The sequence below is a fragment of the Arvicola amphibius genome, chromosome 5, assembly GCF_903992535.2.
Source record: "Arvicola amphibius chromosome 5, mArvAmp1.2, whole genome shotgun sequence".
Lineage (NCBI taxonomy): Eukaryota > Metazoa > Chordata > Mammalia > Rodentia > Cricetidae > Arvicola > Arvicola amphibius.
Window position 1 is genome coordinate 22,856,158 of NC_052051.1, and position 14,107 is coordinate 22,870,264.

Consider the following 14,107-nt stretch of genomic DNA (forward strand, 5'->3'; position numbering starts at 1 on the left):
TTGTCTAGTTCGTCTGTGTCTGTCTTTGTCTCCAATTCTCTGTCTCTGTCTCTGTCTCTCTCTCTCTGTCTCTGTCTCTCTCTCTCTCACACACACACACGGTAAATAAGAATGTGTCTTCTCATAAAAGTGACCACCATAAATGCATTCCAATAATTTTGTACATATCATTACTTTATGTATATGATTTCTTATTTACATAAAAGATGGGGGTGTGAGTCTTGAAGGTCCTTAAATACCAAGTCGAAGACCTTGGATTTTTATCAAGTAAACATGAAAAATATGACAGTCAAATTTTAATGTTATCACTCAAGCATTTAAACTTACAGAGAACGTGCCATGAATACAACAATAAGGGTTTAATGTCATCCTCTTATTTCCTTGTTCACAAATGTGTAGAATTTTCTGGTGTCTGGAGAGTGGGGTCAAGGGTAGTAGCACCCAGAGGAGAGGACTGTGGGATAAGAGAAGGTTTTACGTCACTGCAGGTGTGTGTGGAGGCCAGAGTAAGACCCTGGCCCTTTCTCCATCACTCTCTATCTACCCCTTGAGACAGTCTCTCACAGGACCAGCAACCAGTGGCTGGCCTTAGCAGCGAGACCATCCAGGGAGCTAGTGCTCAGGATCCTCCTGGCTTTGTCTCATAATGCTAGGCTTGCAGGTGTGCACAGCTCTGCCCAGCATTTTACGTGGGTAGAAAAGGAGATGACTTTCTTCAGACGTCACTTCCCGGACACCTGTGCCTGACCTGTCTGTTAGAGATGTGCTGCGTGCTTAGGTTGAGGAAGGTGCGGAGGCTCATGACTTGCAGTGCCTGATCCATAAGTGGTTTTCAGTTCTCCCTGGCCGCCATTCTTATTTTCCTCCGGTCTGCTTTTCGCACAGCAGCCAGAGGGATCATTTGAAAACCCAAGACAGATGGTGTCTTAGTCAGTGTTCTATTGCTGTGAAGAGACACCATGACCATGGCAACTCTTTTTTTTTTTTTTTTGGTTTTTGAGACAGGGTTTCTCTGTGTAACAGCTCTGTCTGTGTAAGGCTGTCTGGCTGCCTGGCTGTCCTGGAACTCACTTTGTAGACCAGGCTGCCCTCAGACTCCCAGAGATCCTTCTGGACCATGGCAACTATTATAAAAGAAAGCATTTAATTGATGCTTGCTTACAGTTTGAGAGGGTTAGTCCATTATCATCCTGGCAGGAAGCATGGCAGCATATAGGCAGATGTGGTGCTGGAAAAGTAACTAGAGTTCTACATCTGGATCCACAGGTCTCATGACACTGGGCCTAGCATGGGTTTTTGAAACCTCAAAACCCACCCTCAGTGACACACTTCCAACGAGGCCACACCTAATCCTTTCAAATTGGGCCATTCCCTGATGACTAAGCATTCAAACATATGAACCAATGGGGGCCGTTCTTATTCAAACCACCAGAGATTGTAAACAGAGATGGTGTCTTCATTTCCCAGCCACCCAGACCCGAATAATCACACAGAAACTATATGAATTACAACACTGCTTGGCCAACAATTTAGGTATATTTCTACCTAGCTCTTATATTTTACATTAACGCATTTCTATTAATCTGTGTATTGCCATGAGGTTGTGGCTTACTGGTAAGGTTTTGGTGTCTTTCTCCTTTTGGCAGCTACATGGTGTCTGTCTGACTCCATCTTTTTTTCTCCTCTATCTCTGCTGGATTTCCCGCCTTGCTATAGATGGCTTCACAGTCTTAATAACTCTCTAGTGGCCTCTAACAGGTTAAGTCCAAGTTCTCAGGTCCGTAGGACCAGTACACAGGACTAGCGCCACCCAGCTTTATTTCCCGCCCCCTCTTTTGCTGCCACACCAGAGCCACCAGACCTTAGTTATTTCTTTCAAATGTCAAACTCATTCCTGCATTAGGGCCTTTGAACCTGCTGCTCTCTCTTCCTAGAACATTCTACACATGAGCTCCTTGTTCTCTGTCAGTGGCAGCCTTTTCTAGTCCCTTCATTCTCTGTCCAAAATTATTTTCTCGGGAGGCCCTTCCCTGATTTCCTCGTTCCCTTTTAACATTTCATCTTAGGCTCACTCATTCATGGGATCATGTGTGGAGGCCAGAGTAGAACCTTGAATATTGATCCTCATTGCCCGTGGCCTTATTGCCTTGATACAGTCTCTCACTTATCAGAAGTTGTCCTTTTCGTGTAGATTGGCTGGGAAGCTAACTCTCAGGATCAGCCTCTGCCCCACCATGGTGTTAGGAGCGTTTTCCATGGGAGATAGGGAATTGAACTCAGGTCCTCATGCTTGCAGAGACCTTAACACTGAGCCAGCTCCCATCCCCTCATGCTTTATATAACCTCTGCCACAACTTTTGTACTTGGTTACTTTCTTTTCCTCCATTGGCCTGAGAACGTCTGTGAATGTGGCAATTATCTGTTGTAGCTATTGAATGAATGGGTGCGTGGAGCAAGGCGGGAAGCCAAGGAAGTTGGCTTGGTAGTTGCCTCCTTGTGCTGGAGGCTGTTACCCAACTAAGACAGGATAAGGTTTCCAGGGGAGGCTGAACACCCTCACACCCGGGTACCAGTCTCATGGGTATTTGCCAGAGGCAGCAATCCAACCTTTCAGCTGGCCAGTTTGAGGTCTTTTTTCACCTGAAAACTGGCTTCCCACGGGGCCCTAAGGTATGTTGGAGTAGAGGAAAACTGGGCAGTTCCGGGGTTTGTGTGATGGGCGGGACCTTGGAGGGGGGGCGTGTGGAACGCCTCTCCCTGAGGACTGCAGGGCCTGGTAGTGGGCTGCCAGACCGACACCCAGCTGCCCTACAGACCCGGACTCCTTCCTGAAGTCCGCCCGGCTACAGCGGCTGCCTTCGTCCTCCTCCGAGATGGGCAGCCAGGACGGGTCACCACTACGGGAGACACGCAAGGACCCATTCTCAGCTGCAGCGGCCGAGTGTTCCTGCCGCCAGGACGGGCTCACAGTCATTGTCACCGCCTGCCTCACTTTTGCCACGGGTGTGACCGTGGCGCTGGTCATGCAGATCTACTTCGGGGACCCCCAGGTGAGGACCGCAGATGGGCAGAAGGGAACTTGGGAGGAGGAAGTGTGATGGGAACTGAATAGCTGGGTAGTGGGAGCCTGCTAGGAAATGGGAAGGGAAGAGGTGACTTAAGAGAGGAAGGCTCCCAAAGGAAATGACTCTAAGAATCAAGAGGACATGAAGGCCGAGGTTCTCGGGTAGTAGAAAGTACTTGCGGGTGGTAGAGGGCCTTACTAGCTCACTCTTCTTTTGCCTCCTAGATCTTCCAGCAGGGTGCTGTGGTGACGGATGCCTCCCGTTGCACGGCGCTGGGCATGGAGGTGCTCAGTAAACAAGGCTCTTCCGTGGATGCAGCTGTGGCCGCAGCCTTGTGTCTGGGGATCGTGGCTCCACACAGTTCTGGCCTGGGAGGGTAAGGAGCTGGGTAAGGACCGGGTGGAGGCCTGGGTCCTTCAGGCCTACTTCTTGTGGCCTGGCTGCAGGTTTCTTTTGGCTTGAACTTGAGGCAAAGGTAGGCCTATACTCCTTGCGTTTTCTCTTTCAATACCCAATTTCACTTTTTTTTTCTCCCTGGATGGAGACAGAATCGCAGTAGCATATGGGAGAAATGGAGGCGTGTTCAGAGCAGGCATGGTTCTCCACCAGGAGAGCAGTGTTGTGATGTATAAAACGGGGCACACAGGGAGCAGTGGGGCATGGATTGAAGCTGCTCCAACTTTTAGGTTCACAAATCCCCGTGACTCTGTCCACAGAAAACACACCCCAGGCTTGGAGTTCTTAAAACCAAGGTTGGAAACTGGCCAATCAAAAGCCAGACCCAGCACCTAGAATGGTTTGAGTTTCCCATTAAAAAAAAAAAAAACAAAAAAAAACAAAAAAAAACTTTTTTAATGTTTGCTATTGTTAAAATGTCGATAGTTTTCCTAAAAGTCCAGATTGCTAACCTCTCTGGAACAATCAGGAGATCTGGTAACATGGAGCCCACATTCCCATGTGGCTACAGTTATCCGGAGCTCAGCAGAGTGCTTCCCATGATGGGTCAGGGTGCTGGCCACTTTGCTGCCATTTGTCTCCTCTGCCTTCCTTATTTTGTTACTTGGCTGCACGTATTTTACTTTGCCACCCCCATCTCAGATGTAAATATGCCACAAAAAAGGAACAAGCTGACAAAAATCATTCTCTTGGTAGGACCAACCCTCCAGGCTCTACCAACGAAATTCCCCTTTTGGCTCTGCGTGGTTTATCCTTACATAATCCAGTCCTGGGGGAAAGGAAGGGTATACCAAGCAGGCAGGTGCAGGAAGCTGGCAGGGGTCCAGCTCTGGTCTAGGGAGGGGACAGAACAACCTGTTCCCCCAGTCTCTGCATTTCTCTTAATCAGGGATTAAAGTCTCCAGTAACCTGGGTCTCCTACCCCTTTGATTTTACTTTAGCCTTGTAGGATGGCTGAGTTTCTGAATTCCTGCTGGGGAGGGGACTCCAGCATCTGACCCAATGTGGCAAACAGCCTCACCACAGAGGATTAAGTTTAATCTTTGAGAAGGGCGCCATGTTCTCATGGCTTTCCACTGTCTGTGTCTTTCCCAGTGGGGGTGTGATGCTGGTACATGATATCCGGCGGAACGAGAGCCACCTCATTGATTTCCGGGAGTCTGCACCAGGGGCCCTCAGGGAAGAGGCCCTGCAGAGGTCCTGGGATACCAAGGTGAGGACCCTGGTGAAAAGAGAGGGCCCCAGGAGAGGGTTAGGGGCCTCCCTACATTCCCTTCTGCCACCCTGAGCGTTGATTTGCTGCATATTTACTGTGTGGGTGGTAAAATGAGTTGAGCTCTCAGGCTATCTAATGACAGGCAGCGTGCCCGCCCCCACCTAAGATAATAAACAAGGACCAACCGAGAGTGATGGCACCTGTCACTAAGTTTCATCTCTAGGACCCACACAGTAGGAGAGGACCTGTTTCTACAAGTTGTCCTCTGCTCTACACACACACACACACACACACACACACACACACACCATGGTATATGCACGTTCTCATACACACAAACTAATTAGATAAATATAATCTTAAAATAAGATGGACAAGAAGATTTAGATGACTAATAACAGACAACACCACATCTTACTTCCCTGGCAGTCTTGCCTGTCTGGAAGAGAGTAGAAGGCCGCCTTTGAGTACCCAAGATATCACTCAGTTGTTGCCTCAAAACTCATCTATCTCTGCCGGGCAGTGGTGGCATATGTTTTTATTTATTTATTTATTTATTTGGTTTTTCGAGACAGGGTTTCCCTGTAGTTTCAAGAGCCTGTCCTGGAACTAGCTCTTGTAGACCAGGCTGGCCTCGAACTCAGAGATCCGCCTGCCTCTGCCTCCCGAGTGCTGGGATCAAAGGTGTGCACCACCACCGCCCGGCTGGTGTATGATTTTAATCACAGCACTTGGGAGGCAGACGCAGGCAGATCTCTGAGTTCGAGGCCAGCCTGGTCTACAGAGTGAGCTCCAGGACAACCAGGGCTACAAAGAGAAACTGTCTTCAAAAAGCAAAAACAAAAGTAACAAACAAACAAAAATCCCAAAAGAACAGCAAACAAGCAAAACCCTCATCTATCTCACTCTAAGCCTGATGAGTATAATTTTCCCAGGCTGTGTTATACTGGGAGAAAGAAAGGCTAGAGGCAAACTCACTATTTATTGAGAGCAAAGGAGGAAACAGGGTAACTTGGGAAAGCAGGTGTTTAGTGCTATGGAAAAACCCAAACACACCCCTGAGTTATCACAGCCCAAATGGTGGTGGCATGAAAATGAACTGACTAAACCGAGGTCCTTTGTTCTTCGTATAAAAAGATAAGGGTCCCATTATCCAGAGTGGACAGACTTACTCAGATTGTTTGTGTCCTGCCTCTTGAAAGGGTTTGCTTAACTTGTTAAATCCCTCAACTATGGGAGTCAAAGACCTTTCTGTATTTGCATATAAAAATCAGGGATGAGGCCGGGCGGTGGTGGCGCACACCTTTAATCCCAGCACTCGGGAGGCAGAGGCAGGCGGATCTCTGTGAGTTTGAGACCAGCCTGGTCTACAAGAGCTAGTTCCAGGACAGGCTCCAAAGCCACAGAGAAACCCTGTCTCGAAAAACCAAAAAAAAAAAAAAAATCAGGGATGAGGAGAGGTACTCCCTGGGGAAAGCTTGACCCTCTCCTGGGATCCTTGGCCTGTGTCTCTCCCCTGTGCCAGCCATTCCTGGCTTGGGGCTCTGCGGAGTTCAGCCCAGCCCCCCCCTTCCAGTGACCTGGTCTCCTCTCTCCCTCGCCTGCCCGCCTCGCCCAGCCTGGGCTCTTGGTGGGGGTCCCCGGAATGGTGAAAGGGCTACATGAAGCTCATCAGCTCTATGGCAGGTAAAGACCCTCCCCTGGGGACCAGGGGCCTCTGCCTACGTCCCTCTTTGGGTGGCCTTCTCCTGTCCTGGATTCTTCCCTTCCCAACTCCCCTTCCTAATATCCCCTTCCCTTGCCAGGATTCTCCTTCCCAGGAATCCCCCTTCCCCCAGGACCCCTCCTCCTCCCCCCAGGACCTCCTCCACCCCCTGCTCTCCGGCCCCCTCAGGCTGCCCTGGTCCCAAGTCCTGGCCTTCGCAGCAGCTGTGGCCCAAGATGGCTTCAACGTGACCCATGATCTAGGTCAGTGGGGCCTGGAGGTCGGGGGGGAGGTACAAGGTTAATGGGGGAGGCCTTTGAGATTTGGGCCCCAAGCAAAGGGGTTCTTTTTTCCAGTTTGCTCCTCAGACTTCTTCCCATCCCACCTGGAGGCAGGTCTGGGAAGAGCCTATGTGTATCCCTACCCTCCTATGACAGGCCTCTGGGGAGCCAGCGCTCTCAGGGCTTAGCCCTCATCCACCCCACCCATACACACCTCAGCCATCAAGTCCAGTCTTGGCCTCACCCACCCAGCCTCTCAACTTCCCCTCAGCCCATGCCTTGGCCGAGCAGCTGCCTCCCAACGCATCCGAACGTTTCCTGGAGACTTTCCTGCCATCGGGCCACCCACCTTTGCCTGGCTCCCTGCTGCGACGGCCTGATCTAGCCGAAGTACTGGATATACTTGCCATCTCTGGCCCTGCCGCCTTCTACAATGGCGGCAACCTCACGTTAGAGATGGTGGTCGAGGTGAGTGTAACAGTGGAAGGTGGGGTGTGCCCAGTGACCCTACGGCAGGGATGCCATCCTCCCCTTTTCTCCTCTATATAGTTTCTGGCAGTGTGCTTCATAAACACAGTTAACCTCTGGTGATAGAAACAGGACCAGTGGTTATTAAGGGCAAGAAGCATTGCCTGCTACTGACAGGATAAACAAGGGATAGAGATGTTCTGTCTTGAGAGGAAAACTCGGCTTCTCTGGGCTGGAACCAGCTGTCTAGGAGGCTGTTTCCTCCCAGGCCTGGTGGAAACTCAGCATTAGTCTCGGTTCCCCTGGGCCCAGAATCTTCCCTGCTCTGTCTGGGATTGTCCAAGACCTGATGCTAACATTGTCTTCCCTGGTAACCATCAGAACTGAGGAGATTGACATAGGAGGATACCCCCTAACTCCAAAGAGGCTTAGTCTAGGGTAATCATCGATTCTGAGAATATCGTCAAAGAAAAGTTCAAGAACAGTGTGCATAGGCCAATTGAGTGGCACTATGCCTTGGGGACATTTAACTAAACCTCTGTTGTAGCTGTGGGGATCACACAGGTGTGTCATCAGGCATGAAGTACATTCTCTGTACCAGGTACTGTGTTTTAGTAATCTGCCAGACACATGACTATATACTACCCAAGAAATTCAGTGAGCAGTTCATTAAGGGCAGATAAGTCAAAAGTTTTACAAACTAGAAAGTATAAAGGTTGATAGTGGTAATACTAATTTAAAATTGGCATGGGGCTGGAGAAATGGCTCAGTGGTTTAGAGCACTGGCTGCTCTTCTAGAGGATCTGGTTTGCTTCTCAGCATCTCACAACCATCTGTAACTCTAATTCCAAGGGGATCTGACGCCCTCTTCTGGCCTCCATAGGCACTGCATGCATGTGGTGTACAGACAACCATGCTGACAAAACACCTGTGCACATGAAATAATTTTAAACTACTTTTAAAAGATTAACAATGAATTGCTGCAAGAATAGAATGAGCACATTGATTTGTACAAGATTGGTGATTGGTTAGGAAAGTGTGCTCAGTTATGTTCTATAGGCTCAGTCCCACCAGGATTATTCAAAGCTCAGAGTTTTGTAGTAGCCTTACTATTTGGTGGATGACTGTATTAAGTCTCAAATCTAGGGCCTTAAGCGTACTAGACAAGCACTCTACCATTGGGCTATACCCCCATCCCTAGAATATCCTTAACTGGTTATAGTGAGATGTCAACTTCAGTTTTGGTAATTCTTACACACGGGTTACTTCCTCTGCCTCCTTTGTCCTTGGGCTGATGGGATCCCTAAAGGCCATGCTGGGACTGTGGAAGGGACTAAAGCCGTGGACAGCTTATCTGTCTGTGATTGAGACATGTATCATGGGCATGCATCATGGTCATGGATGAGACATGTATCGTGCTCACGGTGACAGATGGACATTTTCTCCCCTCCAGGCTCAGCATGCAGGGGGTGTCATCACTGAAGAGGACTTTAGCAACTATAGCGCCCTCATGGAGAAGCCTGTGTGTGGAGTGTACCGAGGTGACCTCTCCCCCAGCTCCTAAGGGTCCCCACTCAGGAGAAGCTTTCCAGTCCATGGCCACATCTTTTTGGCCTGGAAGCTCCTCTCCATGCCACAGGAGATATACGGAGGCAATGAACTCCCTAGGCAGCCAGAGCCAGCCACCTTCTGAAATAACCATGGGGTCAGTTACCCTAAGTGATGAGGATGTGGTGTGGGGGCATCTAGCCAATGGCTAAGACCTGGAAGTTTGGGGTTCTAAACACTACCTTTTCTTTTGTTTTGTGGGGATTTGTGATTTATTTGCTGTTTTTTATAGTGCTGGGAATTGGGACTTTAATAGAGGACAAATTCCCCATTACTGAGTTTCATTCCCAGATGCTGAGGTTTTCTTGATTTGGGTTCTGTATCACCTCAACCCTGTCCGCTAGCTCCCTTCTCATTGACATGTGCTTCCTAAGAAGAATTTGTCAGATCCAAGTTCATGGATAGGAAGAATCAACCTGTTGCAATCACAGACTTGCTCCTCACTGACAGTAAAAGACAACCGAGGCCTAGGGAGGGAAGGGAACAACCTGCCTGACTCAAGAAACCAATCATAAGCTTAGAAAGCCAAACCTGTGGCATGAATGCAGTTTATATTTGTTGACCCCAGGATGTTGGGTTCTGGGTCCCCCGGGAGTTCTTGGGTTCTCTCCACTCTAGGAAGGACAGGTTACCCCAAGCCCTGGGTGAGGCTTCCTCTGAGTTCATATTTCCAGGCGTCTGTCTTCCTGATTCCTCAACCAGAGTTGTTAGTATATGAGGTTGAGGAAAGAATATAGCTTTGGAGTCAGGAGGGCCTCAGCTGTACCTCTCGCCTCGAACTTCCCACTCTGAGCCTTGGTTCCCTCCTTCAAATGGAGACAGTAATGGCGTCCACATCTCAGGGTGCCCCTGAGGATGTGATGAGATCGTATAGGAAGCAGCCTTGAGCACAGGGGACACTGAATACTACCAGGTTTTCTGTTCTCCCTCCCTGCTGGGTTGTCTCAGTGGTCCAGGGCCTTGGGTACTATAGGTTCACCTGATCTCCTCTAATCCTGGCCCAGTTGCTTCTCATGCCTCAGTTTCTGCCCCTGTAGAATAAGGTTGATTCGACAAATCAGGTAGTTAATGTCAGTGTTCCGTGCCGCCAGTGTTGTGATTAGTCTTTTACTGTCCAGCCACTAAATTACAGAGTAGGAAGGGAAGGCTGCCACTCCCAAGAAGTTTCAGGTTGAGAGGAACCATCAGGGCCCTTGAACAGGTCCTGGCCTGTGGGAGGGATTGAAGGATTCATGGCGAACAAGGATTCTGTGGACATTTGCTCACCCATCCCTGCTTTGCCAGTGACCTGTGATGTGGCTCTGAGCACAGATTTAGTATGTTTGCCGCCAATGCGAGTACAACACAGCTCTTAAGCCTTAATTTCCTCCTCTGGCCGAGGGAGTGGAGGGCTGGTGCCTGATTCCGAGCTTGGCCCCACCTCTGACCAGCATGTGAGCTTCCGTGGGTGCCTTTGCCTCTTGGCGGTTTCCTCACCTGAGAAGGGTTATTGCTGTGTGTGGAACGGTGGGGTGTGCGTCTAAGTGTGCTATATGAAGGTGACTTGACTCCTTTCCTGCCCTCTGGTCATTTCCTATCCTTTCAGGCCACCTGGTTCTCAGTCCCCCACCCCCACACACAGGCCCTGCCCTCATCAGCGCTCTCAACATCCTAGAGGGCTTCAACCTTACCAGCCTGGTGTCCCGTGAGCAGGCGCTTCACTGGGTAGCGGAGGTAAGGCCCACTCTCCACCTTACCTGGATTTGGGACCACGAGAAGTGGGGAAATGGAGGATCTCCTTGGAGCAGGTCTAAAACAGCTTTAAGTTTTCTTAAACACGAGGACCCCCTGAGTTTGGGTGCTGGGAGGGGCCTGGCAGCCTTTCTCACATCCCTGCTATGTTTTCAGACCCTGAAGATTGCATTGGCCCTGGCTAGCAGACTGGGAGATCCTGTCTATGATTCTACCATCACCGAGAGCATGGATGACATGCTCAGGTTTGTCCCGGGACATGACCCTGGGGGTTGCAGAAATCTGGGTAGATATGGGAGAAGGGATCAGGTAAGCAGCTATGAAGTCTCGAGTCCCTTTCAGCTGAACCCTAACTCAGTGTGACACTAGGTGCCTCTGGCTGCATCGCCTTCCCTGTCTGCACAGTGAATTGGTCAACTGCTTATGAACCCTTTTTGACCCCTGCATGGATCTCACCCATATGGACACAGCTGCTCTCCACTTTGTGTAGAAAAGGAAAGTCTGAGAGCAACAAAATAGTCTCTGTGCAGATGCTGGAGTGGGTGGGGCTTCTGAGCGGCTCTGTCTTTGCCAGAAACGCAGTGGTGAGATTAGGCTCTGGAGAGGCTGCCTGTGTCAGACATGCACTTTACCATTTGTGAGCTCTCACTCGGGAGAGTGATTCAAACCCACTAAGTCTGTTTCCACAGGGACCCCGGCAATACTGTAGCCACTCTGTGAGGTTTTGATAATACCTGTACATAAGTAAAAGAATAACATGTAAAGCATTTAGCACATTTACTGGCAACATAGTAAATGTGCAATAAATGCAATTTATTTTTATTAACTGGCCATAGAGGTAAGAATGGGTTAACTGTTTGACTACTACGGTACTTGACTTACAGTCTAGCTCCAGGAAAACCAGAAGCCAAAAATATGGTTTATGTAAATTTGTACTGTTACTCAAACGTCACTCTAAGGATTCAGTTGTGAGCAACTTATAATTTAAAAGCAAAAAGAGGGGGATTCAGAGGTTTCAGAGAAAGGGATGCCCAGTTGCAAGTAGCAGAACAAGTTCAAGAGAGCTCTTGCATAGCATGGCGACTGGAGTTGGTGACGAGCTACTCTAGTTTGAATAATACAAAGAGTTCGGTGTTGTCACTACAAAAATGATAACTGTGGACTGTCACAGTTGTTAATTAGTGAGATCTGACCCTTCTTCCATGTGTAAGTACCTCCTCCTCAAAATATGCTGGTGTCTTGTGTCTATAATTCCAACATTCAGGAAGATGAGGCAGGAGGACTGCCATAACTTCAAGGTCAGCTGGAGCTACACAGTAAGTTACTGAGCTAGGTCATAGGTCAACCTGAGCTACAATGGGAGCTGCTTTGTATGAAATACATCTAATTGTATCTGTCAATTTAAAGCCATGGAGACTGGGAGATAGCTCAGTGGGTAAAATCACTTTCAGCACAAGTGTGGGGACCTGAGTTTTAAACCCCAGAACCCAGCATAGAATTACATGTCTGTAATTCTAGTAAACTGTTGAGGTGGAGCTAGAATTCCCAGAAGCCACCCTGACATAAACAGTGGGAAAAAAAAAAAAAAAACAAAGAAAGAAAGAAAAAAAAAAAAAGGCAGCAAGCCTGCCTCAAAGTGAACAGTGAGGACAGACGCCCGAGATTGTTTTCTGACCTCCACATGTGCATCGTGTCTTGTGTTCACGTGGCAGACTCGTGCCCCACACAACAGAAATACACACACACTATAACAAAGGTTAATATCGTGCTAGATATAGTGGGGGCAGGCATTTTTAACCTCAGCATTCTGGGGCAGAGGCAGACAGATCTCTGAATGTAAGGTTAACCTAGTCTACCTAGTGAGTACCAGGTCAGCCAGGGCTAGAAAGAGAGATCCTGTCTCAAGAAACGAAAGTTAATATCATTGATCAAAACAAGGCAAAAATAAGAACAATGCAAACTAAAGAGCATCAAAGCAGCAAGGACGAAGGGTGAAAATCAAGCTTTTCCCACCTGCCCAAAGTAGCTCACTGTGTGTGGTCATCAGCCTTGTAGATCAGGCTGACCTCGAACCCACAGAGATCCACCTGTCACTGCCTCCCAAGTGCTGGGATTAAAGGGCATGTGCCACCATTGCCAGCTCACTTCTGGCTTCTAACTAAACATTTTGTTTGTTTGTTTGTTTGTTTGTTTTGCTTTATTGGATTTATTTTAATTTTATGTGCATTGGTGTTTGGCCTACATGTATGTCTGTATGCAGATGTCAGATCCCCTGGAACTGGAGTTACAAACAATTGTAAACTGCCACGTGGATGCTGGGAATTGAACTTGGGTCCTCTAGAAGAGCAACCAGTGCTCTTAACCACTAAGCCATCCCTCTAACCTCCTAACTAAACAGTTTTTAAATATTTATTTTATTTATTTAATGAGGATGATGTGTGATTTGTGAATGCCTGTGGAGCCATATACTTGCCGATGTGTGTGTATAGGTCAGAGGACAACTCATGTTGTCAGGCTTGTGCAGAAAGCAGCTAGCCTTGAAGGAAGCAAACTGCACGCCATGTTGACTTAAGATTGATGATGGAGATTACTGCATTGTCCTTTCTATTTTGCAACATTTGTTTACCCACTGAGCCATCTCATGGGCCCCATCTAACTAAATTCTAAATGAACTTTAGCTCCAAACTACAAACATTAGGCCAAACCAGTCAAGCTTGTTTATTCCAAACAAGTATCTCAGAGCATCAACGGGGCCCCAGGCATTTTCATAGAAAGGGGTAGAGCCAAATAACTGTGATGCTTGATTGGAACATTAAGTAAAATAAAAAGCTGACTCTAGCTTGCTGAATAACACCTAAATAAGTTGCTTCAATTCGGTCGTTGTAGAAGGGAGCAGCGGGCTGCGTGCTTTTCATCCTGCCCTGCTCCCAGCCACCTGGCTAGCTTATGCCCCGAAATAATATCAAAAAGCTAAGGCAGTTTCTTTATTAACCAATGAGAGTCCTCCATCAGGTAGTTCTCTCCTGGGAGTTTTCTTTGTGTGAGCAGTGCGATCTACCATTGTAGACTTATTATTATGCCAGCAAAGCAGGCAGATTTAACCAAGGGAGTTTCCTACATGTGAGCAGTGTGATCTACCATTATAGGCTTATTATTATTCCAGCAAAGCAGGAAGATTTAACTGAGGGAGTTTCCTACGTGTGGGCAGTGCAATCTACCATTGTAGGCTTATTATTCCAGCAAAGCAGGCAGATCTAACTCAGTAACCACATGAACGTCACAGACAGGTGGGATGTGATCAAAGCTGTTGTGTTCTCATTCCTCTACCACCCCCTTTGCAGCAAGGTGGAGGCTGCCAACTTCCGGGGCCACATCAGTGACTCTCAGGCAGCCCCTGCCCCACTCCTGCCTGTCTATGAGCTGGATGGGGCTCCCACAGCTGCCCAGGTGCTGATCATGGGCCCTGATGACTTCATTGTGGCCATGGTCAGGTATGTCAGCTCAGGCTTAGCACCAGTGACAAGAAATCACTCCATGCAGGATGGGAGGTGGGGGCTGGGTAAAGGTGAAGGCGGCC

At 48.5% G+C, this 14,107-nt stretch overlaps 1 protein-coding gene across 7 annotated transcripts in view; it reads left to right on the top strand.

Annotated features, from left to right (window-relative positions):
• Ggt7 (gamma-glutamyltransferase 7) overlaps window positions 1-14,107 on the top strand; it is a 28,795-nt gene that overhangs the window by 7,662 nt on the left and 7,026 nt on the right. For 6 of the 7 annotated variants that reach the window (XM_038331631.1, XM_038331633.1, XM_038331634.1 and 3 more), the window contains 10 exons: window positions 2,815-3,050; window positions 3,290-3,441; window positions 4,617-4,734; window positions 6,356-6,423; window positions 6,632-6,705; window positions 6,995-7,191; window positions 8,645-8,732; window positions 10,385-10,512; window positions 10,687-10,775; window positions 13,872-14,021. In XM_038331631.1, coding sequence (XP_038187559.1) covers window positions 2,815-3,050; window positions 3,290-3,441; window positions 4,617-4,734; window positions 6,356-6,423; window positions 6,632-6,705; window positions 6,995-7,191; window positions 8,645-8,732; window positions 10,385-10,512; window positions 10,687-10,775; window positions 13,872-14,021 — 1,300 coding nt within the window. Of the gene's footprint in view, window positions 1-2,814; window positions 3,051-3,289; window positions 3,442-4,616; window positions 4,735-6,313; window positions 6,424-6,631; window positions 6,706-6,994; window positions 7,192-8,644; window positions 8,733-10,384; window positions 10,513-10,686; window positions 10,776-13,871; window positions 14,022-14,107 lie in introns of those variants that run through there. The other variant, XM_038331635.1, reaches the window with a different exon arrangement.